Raw genomic sequence first — 10888 nt, 5'->3', positions numbered from 1 at the left:
CGGTGTCAAGTCAAGTCAGATAAGTGAAGAAATATTACCACTTCAAGCAGTAAAAATGTCAAAAGAAATTTGAAATTTAGCAGGCCGGCAACTGAAGGCCATGCATTGTTTGTGAAGCATCAGATAGATTGTGAACCTGGATTACCCACTCAGTGGGGAAACAGGGGAGGGTCCTGCCATCAAAAGGTATATAAACTGTGTTTTGGAACTAGTAGATGCTCTCTCTCCTGCTTGTGAGGCGCCCACCATTGCAATCGCGAATAAATTACTACTTCACTGAGATCATCACCTGAGCCTAAGTTATTGGCTACGGAGTGTTTCTCACAGAGTTTAGGCAACTAAATTTTGCATAAATCTCAGAAAGCTATGAAGGAAAGATATCTTTGTTTTCTGGTTTTTAGCAGCTCTGTCACTGACTAGGAAAGTTAGTAATCTTCCATCACATTGTGTTAAATTGATAGGTGGTCAGGTGGATTTTTCCTGCATCATTTTGTGAGGATTTACTTTCTCAGGTTTTTAAAAGTGTTTTGGCAAACATACATGTTTATATTGATTAAGGAGGTATTGGGGAGGCATTGGGGAGGCAAGGACAATCCCCAGACATGGACTGTATATCTCGAAACAAGACACTGGAACTCATGATAAGGAAGCGGCAGACGGACAGAGAAACAAACGTAAGGACTATAAATCTCAAAACTGGACATTGGAATTCATTATAAAGATACAACAAACGGAAGAATTGGCAACAACCAGCTCTCGCAATTAAGAAACGTGCCAATTCAGCAGATTCCTGACCAAAGGTGAAAAGTACACTGTGAGGAAGACTCAGGGTCTTCCTCCCAAAGACCCCTGCCCACGTCCCAAAGACCCCTGCCCACAATTCTTGGGAGGCTCTACGCAGGCGCAAGGTGCCAAAAGGCTAATTAGCATGAGAAGTGAGGGAAGGCGGGGATAGGTAATGCATATGTATAGGTGCTTGTAGAATATTGATAGATTGATTGTATAAATTCAAGACTGCTTTCCGCTTTGGGTATGCACGATAGGTGGAGAGATCACCCGTGCATCCAGCGCTGCAATAAAGAATATACGACTTAAAGGAATTTCGGCTTCGATCTTTGAATCAATATACAAAGAAAATAAGTATAACGCTGAGCTGCTGTCTTAAATGAGATGATGGAAACAGTGAATGAAAGATTTTTTGAGACTTCTGTTTCAAGATACTGGCCTTCCCAAGATAAAATACTGACCTGCCTTCACAGAGAAAACAGACATAGAAACATCTATTTTACACTTTTTTTTTTTTTTTTTTTTTTTTTTTGTCCAGACAGGTATCACAGAATCGTCTAGGTTGGAAGACACCTCCAAGATCACCTAGTCCAACCTCTGACCTAACACTAACCAGTCCTAACACTAACCAGTCCTTCACTAAACCATACCACTAAGCTCTACATCTAAACGTCTTTTAGAGACCTCCAGGGTTGGTGACTCAACCACTTCCCTGGGCAGCCCATTCCAGTGCCTAACAACCCTTTCAGTAAAGAAGTTCTTCCTAATATCCAACCTAAACCTCCCCTGGCGCAACTTAACCCATTCCCCATTGTCCTATTACTGGGCACGTGGGAGAACAAACCAACCCCCACCTCACTACAGCCTCCTTTAAGGTACATGTTGATATAGTATAAACTCACTTTAGGATAGAATAAAACTTGTGGTTAAAAGTTAGCAAGGACAAAGTAAACGACATCTTGTTATCTGTAGACCTTTTGTTATGTTTAAGCATCTTGTTATTTGAAAACATCCCAGTATCTGTTAACCGTTAGTCAGGCTGAGACTTGAGATAACTTGAGTCAATTGTCTTGTCTTGTTAACTGAGACTTCCTGTTATCTGCCGACCCTCAGTTAAACTGAAAGCCAACTCAGCATTTTTACAGCTTGGAAAACAACTGATTAAGCAAAGGTGAAAAGTGCATTACGAGGAAGACCTACGGCCTTCCTCCCAAAGACCACTGCCCACATCCTGGAGACCCCGGCCCACAATTCTTGGAAGGCTTTGCGCAAGCGCAAGGACTGATAAGCTAATTAGCATACGAAGCGAGGGTAGGCGGGGTTATGTGATGAATATGTATGGGTGCTAATTGAATATTCATTGATTCGCTGTATAAATATGAGATATTTTGTCACTTCGAATGTGCACGATAGGCGGAAGGATCCCCCGTGCATCCAGCGCTGCAATAAAGAATATACCACTTAAAGAAATTTTGGCTTTGATCTTTAAATCAGTGTAGAGAGCAATAAGGCCACCCCTGAGCCCCCTTTTCTCCAAAGAACAACCCCAGCTCCATCCGCCGCTCGTCATAAGACTTGTTCTCCAGAGCCCTCACCAGCTCTGTTGCCCTTCTCTGGATTCACTCAAACACCTTGATGTCCTTCCTGGAATGAGGGGCCCAAAAAAGGGCAAAAGGGCCCAAGTATACCAAAAGGTATACCAAGCTTTAGTAAGAATATTTAGTAGGACTTTAGCATTTCCTTATTTGGGAGATTTTTTTTTAATTTATTTTATTTTTTTACGCAAGGCAGCAATAAACAGTCCTGTCATTTTCTAAAAAGCCCTAACTAGCTGTAGACTTACCACCAGTGGTGAGATGTCTATTACTGCAAGAGTCTGGACTGTTACTACAGCACTAGACCTATTGCTCTGCTGCATGTGACTATCATTTTGAAGAAAAGAGCCTTTCAGAAAACTATCTTTCAAGCAATTTATTTCTGCAAGAGCAATTTTACTACTCATGGGTTTGTCTTAATGCTTCGCGTGCTTGCAATGTCTTTAGACCTGGAGAGATAACAAGCATTCACGCACACTTCTTTCATCTTTGCATAATGTAATGAATTATGAACATACATAGGTAAATAATATTCTTGCTTTTATTAAAGCCAACATATTTTTTGTGTATTTAATTTTCTTTTTCACTTTTAGCAAAGGATGCTTTTCTTTTTATCTTAGAGAATAATTTTGTTATGCCTCCAGACCAAAAAAGCTATCCCTTTTGTGATTGTTGTCTGTTGCACAAAGATAGAAATTTTAACAACTTAAACATTAACCTCTAGAACAGATGCCGACAATGTGATACACTTTGAGAATATTGCACCCGCTTTTGCTAGTTCCAAAGGAGCTTCCTTTACTAGTAACTGCCAGAAGCTCTGGAAGTCAATGGAACAGTACACTTGTAGAGGTAGCTTTCTTCACACAGGTCTCAGATCACCTGGATCCAGCTGCCCTGTACACACTTGGCCCCTTGAACATGAGTTCAACAGGTAGGTACAGGGAAACATGCAGCCTATGAAGATGGCTCAGGTAAGGATGAGAGAGAGAGTTAGGAGAATTTTAGCAAATAGAGATAGAGCGCTGACAGTATTAAACCAGTGGATGCTACTTACTGTCTTTTCTAACTATTGTGAATTGTGAAAATTAACTATAGCAAGAAGTCTTGGGCCCCTTACCAAGGTTAGTCTCATGATAAGAGTGTGAGCCTATCATGTGAGCCTAAGACACTGGTAGAAACTGGTCCTGTGGATGGGCAAGAGCCAAGGAGCAATTGAGTCTGCACAAGGACAAGAGGTCAACTAGCGGTGATGAGGAAGAGTCACCAACTTTCATCCCCACAACCCCTGGCAACCACCACCAGGTGACACTGCACAAGCGCAGATGGGAGGAGCTTGTTATAAATTCGCTCAGTCCCAAAGTAGGATTAAATAAAAAATAGGATTTATTAAAAGAATAGAGGTAAGCAAACAGCGCTGGGTGCACCGGGAGTCTCCGCTCCACCAGGACGCACACCAGTTAAATCAAGTAGCTGATTTTTATGCTCCTAGACTAATACATATTCATTACTACTTCTAAAAAAAATAGGTTATTATAATTAGCTTCCGGGATCCAGTCCCTCCTACTGGAGCATGCGCATCAGTCTCCGGTGGTCCTGGTCCCTCTGCGGGTCTCTAGGGGTCTTTCATGCTGAAGGCTCGTAGTCTTCCTCTCCAAGTTTTTTTCTTGTCCTTCCCCTTTCCTTCCCCTTCCCCTTCTCCTTGGCAGCATGTCAAGCGTACACAGCGTCCCCTGCAAGTTTTGTCTACTAGCCGTCCTTCAGCTTCTTTTTTTTTCTTCTCCTTAATCTTCTGGCCACCTGGCCAGATATCAGGGGCTTGCATAGTGTCCCATTCAGAAGCCGTAACAGTCACTAGTTGTTAGCAGTTGTTCTGAAACCCCCAGACATCAAAAACTTCAAAGAAAAAACATACAAACACAAATAGCTCTCTTACTGACACTTCACGAGTAGTTAAAACATTCCTCACCGGCTATTCACAGGGACAGTCACACCTATAGCAGTGTTAAATCAATCACGAAGAAGACAAAAAAGGCTGCTTAACTGTTAGAAATAGGAGTTCGGAATAACAAAAGCAAACAGGTTCATAAATTGGAGGAATATTTTCTGAAGACTCGATAAATTGACTAGAATAAGGGGGAGACTGGGACACACTGGGAGAAACTACATCTGTGGTTCAAGAATTAAATTGCAGGACGCAGAGGCAGACAGGACTGCTCTTTATTGACACGAATTGTTAAAACATTCCTCACAAGCTTATGGAAATAACTCATTGGAAGTAATTTTAATATGAAATGGGGACAAGTTATGAATATGTATATGTGCAAGACTTTGGTGGACTACCCCCCGTGCTGCCCAGTGCTGAAGAAACGTACCTACTTCACAATCTTACTGATTGTGGAGTCTGTTTTCTGCAAGTCAAGGATGCGAGAGACTTAGGCAACAGCCTGTTCTGCTGCACTTAACAGCTGGAGCTGAGCAAGCAGAGGCTACCTGAGTGAGCTGGAGCAACACAGTAAAAGTGGTTCTGTTAAGAGGAACAGGTACTGCTGAGGTCCTGGTGCCCACACCACACATTGGAGAGATTTCATTTCAGGTTAGCTCTGGTGGAGTCGTGTGGAACAGATGCCCTTTACCAGGTGCAGTACATTATGCAATTTCACATGCAACTTGAGGTTTCCACACGAAAAGAGTAAAGTTCTCACACAGCCTGACCACTCCAGGATGCGAACCAAGATGCAGTGAGGGTACTGGGTATCTTCATTTTGAAACCGCACACCTAGCATCAGTCAAAACCAAGGTTACACCCTCAGTGCCTAGCAGAATGGAGGTCTGCTTACACAATTCACCATGGTGGTAAGAGTTAACTATTTTTGTGCTCCTTTTTACTTGCATGCGTGACTGTTCATCGCCCTGCCCACACGGCGGAGCAGATGACCCCCAAAAAGGTGTCACCCAACCAAAATCATGCCAAGATTCCCACTGAGCGCTTTCTGCCGCACCTGCCCTCCCTTCACCCATCAGCCATTAGCCCCTGACCACTCCCCATCCGCCCCGCCACCATCTCGCGAGAACCGCCCCGCCGGGCCGTGGGGGGCGTGAGATGGCGGCGGGGCGGGGAAGGGGGGGGTAAAATGGCGGCGGGGCTGGCTCTGCTGAGGCAGTGCCAGTGAAGGGCGGAGGGGGAGCTTGGCGGGGCGCTGGAGAGCCCGCCCTCGGCCCCGGCAGGGCCGTTCCGTTCCGTTCCGTTCCGTTCCGTTCCGTTCCGTTCCGTTCCGTTCCGTTCCGTTCCGTTCCGTTCCGTTCCGTTCCGTTCCGTTCCGTTCCGTTCCGTTTCACCTTAGCTCACCTCCCGCATGCCGCCAGGGCCGGGGGCGCTGTGGAGCCGGGCACGGGGCCGCCCGCCATGGCAGAGGCAGGAGCGGGGAGCGCCGAGGGGGCCGAGGAGGAGCGGCGGGCTGGCGAAGGTGGCGGGGGGCGGCTGCTGTGGGCGCGGGCAGGTGTGGGGCGGGGGGGGGGGGTGCCGCCCGCGGGGCGCGACCTGGCGTGGCTGTCCGTCTGCCCGCCTGTCGGTGAGACCCCGTGAGTGGGGCAGGGAGGAGGCTCTGTCCTGCGTGCGCTGGCCCCGAGTATGCTCCGGGCTGTGCCATCTCACTTCTTCCCGTGTCTTTAGTTCTGTCTTGGGGTTGGATTTGGGTGATCTTTAAGGTCCCTTCTAGTCCGAGCCGTTCTCTGCTTGGCGTGTAGCTGAAGTGAGCAGGGGTGGATGCAGCGGCGGCGGGGTGTGTGTATCCACAGGAGCCCCGAACACAGCGTCCACACTGCATTTCACTTTGTTCAAGCTACAGATGTGGCATCATGCTGATGTGATGTGGGCAGCAAAGGTTTCTCTATGTTTGAGTTAGTACGCTGTTTCTGTTATGCAATTAGCAATGCACCTCATATGCTAGGATGACTTTTTGGCAGGCAAATGTAATTTAGTATTCTAAGTGTAGTGATTTTTGGCTCCTGCATTCACATGCCTATGCCTGTATAGTGAACAAGGATTTATGTTCCTATTCATAATCTTAAGTTTCTGGCACTAAAAAAAGGCAAGCTGTAAACCAGCTGCAGCTGCTTGTGCTCCCCCCGCCTTGAAAACTGGTGTGTTGCTTCCTCTTCTGGGGATTTGAGAAACAGAAGTGAAGAAATCTCTCCTAAATCATCGTTGCAGTTCTGTTTAGTTAGTGCTGATTCTTCTAGGTTTAGTTGTTTTAAAACGTATTGGTTTGTGTGTGTTTTAAGATAGATGGGGATCCTGGTTGTCTAGAAGAAACAGGCATTTTTCTGTCTCTCTGTTGTTGGGCTGTTCAAATACAAGTATAATTTTGTAGAAAGTAATTAGTGTTTGAAAACAAAGTGTTTCTTATTTCACACGGTTTTTGCAGCATGTAAAGTCGTGTTTAAAATAAGCAGTTATAGTTTCTATGTGATGGATGGGAACAAAATCATAAAAATAAAGAAAGCCCATTGTGGTCATTTCCATTTACAAATGGGAAGGTAATGAAGCATAGGCTTTTATGTTTTACTGTGGAAGAAACCCTCCTCCCTGGCTTTGTTGTTACTCAATGTTTATACTTGTTCTTTTAACGGATTTGGAAGAAATTGAGTCTTTTTCTATCAACTTTTTAAAAGATAAAAGTGTCTTCATTTGTGGGGAATAGATTCATACTGGTCAGCTTCTTAGTGTTTTTTTTTTTTTCTCCACTCAAATGTATGCATTAATGTTAGTATACTTGCACATTATTAAAGACAAACTCTAAACTGGACAGTAACATCGGTTCAGAATCATCTTCACTGTAAAAATAAAACCACTTTGTGTGTGACTGGAAAACGAATCAATATGCATACGCTGTTGAAAATTCCCTGTCGGGCTCCAGGCTTGATGGGGTCAGCATTTTCTTGCATGTTTTTGATTCAAGGAAAACCAGGTATACTCAATTCCCTTAGCAGTATATGATTGGAGAGTGTTTTTGGTTTGTTTTGTTCCCCACCTGGTAATGAACTGAGATATATGAGACTCAGTTTCTATCAGTGACCTGATTTGAGCCTGGAAGTGACAAGGAAAGCAGGGTAATCTTTCAAGGGCTTGTCTGGTATCTTTTCATTAGGTAGTTACAGTCACACTTTTTAATAAACTGATAGGTTTGGGCACATTGGTGTCTGAGATCTATTGAGTGAATATTTTATTTAATTAGTTGTGATTCTTGAGTATTTTTTTCTGAATGATGAAAATAAATGAGCGTAGACACAGAAAGTAATCAGTGGCCTGTATTAATATTTGGTTTAAATTTGTATATTTTGGGATATTAAAATTTTTATTTTCAGCATTTTGTCATAATAAAAACAAATGCAGTGTTCTTAAGCCAACCCGTAAGAGTTACTCTGTTTACTGAAGTATGCATCTTTTTCCTGTTTATGCATGCTTATGAAGTGTGACACAAAAAAAAACAAAACAAAAAAAAAAACACTTGTTTTAGACAATACCTTCCTGGTATTTTCATAACTTACCCCTGACGAATACAGTTGCCCCAGCTTTAAAGGAAGGTATACTGTGGGCTGTTGTACTGTAAGTAGTTTGAAGATAGTTTTCATGGCCTGTTTTAAAGCTGTAAACCCCAGAATATTTAATACAACTCTCACCCCTATTTAGAAAATATGGTTGCCTGCTTTATATGTGTTCAGACATGCAGGACCTGTAAAATGATGCCTATCATGGTGCCTGTAACTTTCTTCCTCATACAGCATAAAGTACTATAGATATGTAGAATACGTGTACAGTTTTTCTCATTCTGTAGTAAAAACATGGAGTAAGAATTCATTAGAATGATTTTAGAAAAAACAGTTTTGTAGTAAAGTAAAGCTATTCAAAACTAATTGAATCAATAGCTATCTTGTGTGAGTATGCATCAGTGCATGTACAGCTAGTTACATTTGTAATTGCTTGGGAAACCAGAGACTTCTTAAATCTTCAAACAAAAATTTTGAGCATGTCTTAAGCATTGTGAAACTTAAGAATCCAACTGGCATCTTGGGTAGTACCTCAGTTTAGAAAACCTAGGTTGCTTAGGTACCTTTGTGTGTTCATGCCTCTGCTTCTCTTTATGACTACACTCATAAGAGCTTCAGGCTGAGACCCTTAAATCAAGTATGTACTTGGAGGCTATATGTGTGTGTTGGCGTTTAGGTTCAGAGCAACAGCATTATTTTGAAGTGAATTCTTAGTCATCCTCACATACTGCTCTGCAGCTTTGATATAAATGAAGTAGACCTCTTTCAGAAGAACCTAAGCTAGAATGGTATCGTAGGAAGGTTAATGACACTCCAGGAGCATACCAAATGTACTCCAACTCTAGATGTAAAGAACTGAACCAAGGGTTGGTTCTCAGACAACTTTAAAACACATGCATTTTAAGGATTCTCAGTCCAGTGAACCAGATTGAATGGGATTTAACATAAGCTCCCTGGACTACTAAAAAACTAGAAGTGGGGACTTCTGTAACCACCTGCTTTGCTCTGCTGGCTTGTTGCTGCTCTGCTGTAGTACTGTACTTACTAATAGACAGCCTAGTAGCTCATGTGAGTAGATCTCAATTTCAGTAAGTAATCTAGCAAGTAAGGACCACTTATGTGCCACCTTAACTGCATTCACTTCTAACACGATTTTGAGTTCTTGAAAGCTGTCAAAGCTTGGAATTCCTTAAGCAGCTGCTGAGCTGTGACATGGAGAATAGTTCAGTGTTGTATCTTCTGAGGACAAATGCATACAGAATGCCACCCAAAAGGTTGCTTTGGTTTTGTTTTTTGAAAGGTACTTGCTCATTGATATCTTACTTCAAATATGTTTTACTGAAATATCCCAGTAGATGGATTTAGATGTTGTTTTTTAGTTGCTTAAAAAACAAAACAAAAAAAAAACTCTAAATGAGGGCAGATTAAGAGGGTTTTTTATTATTTATTAATATCTACATTACTTGTATTTTTCTGCTTATGTTTGGAGTGTCTATATTTATCTTGTACATTTTGATGATTCTAAGAAGTGACAAATATGTTCTAATATTAAATGAATATTTCAGGAGAGCCTATGGGGAGTAAATCTATCTCTAGCCAAAAGCTGAACTTTGACAGGGAGGTGAGTGGATCATGAAGTGGCAGTAAGGCATAATTAAGGCCATAATTCTGAAAAATTGTCTGGGATTTGTTGCATGTGACTCTACCAGGTGCTCTCTGTGGCTGTTGTATTGCAGCAGCTTCATGAGAGGTCTGTAGCCATCTTGTGTGGGATTCACCTTGCTTATCTGCAGATGTCAGTGGAGCAGATAGCAGCATCAGAGCTAGCTACTTTCTTCTTTGTATAATTACCAAAGGGAAGGAGGCAGGCACTCACAGGCTGCATTTCATCCAACCAACTATGGGAATATATTTTAGATTGAGATGAATCACCCTAAAAATGTTAAATTTCATTTAACCAACTGTATGAGCCTATTTTAGGTTGATATGAATCACCCTAGAAATGTCTGCTACTCTCCAAGAGGCCCTAGAATGGTTAGTTCAGATGTGGACATAACTGTTTGCTTGGAGGCATCGCACCTTTTATGGCTGGTGGAGTTTGGCCATAAGCCTTTCCTAATAGCCTGTGTTTGTTTAGGAATTGGAAACCTTAAAATCGCTAGTGGTACAGACGGCTCAGAAATGTGGCATCTGTTTAGAAAATACTATTGTCAGTAATTAGAAACGTAGAAACGAGTCTTTTAATACATTGCATGGGTTTCACACAGAACAATTACTGAATGTATTTTTCCACAACTGTATAAATTTATAACCATTATTTAAATGTTAGGTTTTGCCTGATTAATTCTAATATGTTTAGTGAGAACATATAATTTTTCATGTGATATGTTTGTATGGGCTTTCTTTTTTCATAGAGACAATGCTTATAACGCTGTTTTTTGTTTCTAATATTACATTTGACTGTCCTGATGTACATACCTAATATGCTTCTTCAGTATTTTTAAGATAAGTATATATGTTTAATACTGAGAACCAAGCAGATCATAAATAGTGCCTTGAAAACATATGTCTATTTGCTCAGTCAACAGTATGCCAGGGCCTTAGCAAAAGTGTGAAATTATTAATAGCATTAGTTTAAAAAAAAGTCAATTTGAATTTTGTTAGTCTTGCAATCCAAGCTACTGTAAATAATAGCCTTTGGAGGAGCAAAACAAAATATATCTAGTTGAACTAAACTGTTCCGCGCACTCTTTTCAAAAGTAACTAATGATTTTAATCATCCAGGAAAATAAATTTGTAATAAAGATGGTCTTTGTGGGTTCATGAAACAAGAGTGGGAGCCATTTAGTTTCGCTTCATGTGTTCCTAGAAATGCTTGGTTTTAATGGTATGAAACCATTCACAGAAAAGGAAAATATAAGGAGGTCCCTCAGCTGCACAAACAAAAGGTAGGAATCCAG

At 41.8% G+C, this 10888-nt stretch overlaps 1 protein-coding gene and 1 long non-coding RNA gene across 13 annotated transcripts in view; one reads left to right on the top strand and one right to left on the bottom strand.

Annotated features, from left to right (window-relative positions):
- Positions 1–3741: 3741 nt before the first annotated feature.
- On the bottom strand, positions 3742–5391 carry LOC140003121 (uncharacterized). The gene is made up of 2 exons (XR_011811125.1): positions 4754–5391; positions 3742–4274 (listed from the first exon to the last, which is right to left on the bottom strand). It is a non-coding gene; the product is annotated as an uncharacterized lncRNA (long non-coding RNA).
- Positions 5392–5639: 248 nt separating this feature from the next.
- The window catches only part of BMAL2 (basic helix-loop-helix ARNT like 2), a 56565-nt gene continuing 51316 nt past the window's right edge, over positions 5640–10888 (top strand). For 6 of the 12 annotated variants that reach the window (XR_011811085.1, XR_011811086.1, XR_011811083.1 and 3 more), the window contains exon 1: positions 5909–10876. Coding sequence is in view for 6 of the 12 variants with exons in the window: in XM_072041906.1 (XP_071898007.1) it covers positions 10800–10876 (77 nt within the window). In the remaining 6 variants the exon portion in view is untranslated. Of the gene's footprint in view, positions 5846–5908; positions 10877–10888 lie in introns of those variants that run through there. The other 6 variants (XM_072041930.1, XM_038173518.2, XR_011811077.1 and 3 more) reach the window with 4 other exon arrangements.

This window comes from Anas platyrhynchos, chromosome 1 (genome assembly GCF_047663525.1).
Source record: "Anas platyrhynchos isolate ZD024472 breed Pekin duck chromosome 1, IASCAAS_PekinDuck_T2T, whole genome shotgun sequence".
In the NCBI taxonomy this organism is placed as follows: Eukaryota; Metazoa; Chordata; class Aves; order Anseriformes; family Anatidae; genus Anas; species Anas platyrhynchos.
Note: the sequence above shows the minus strand (reverse complement) of the source record. Positions and strands in the feature narration are given on the sequence as shown.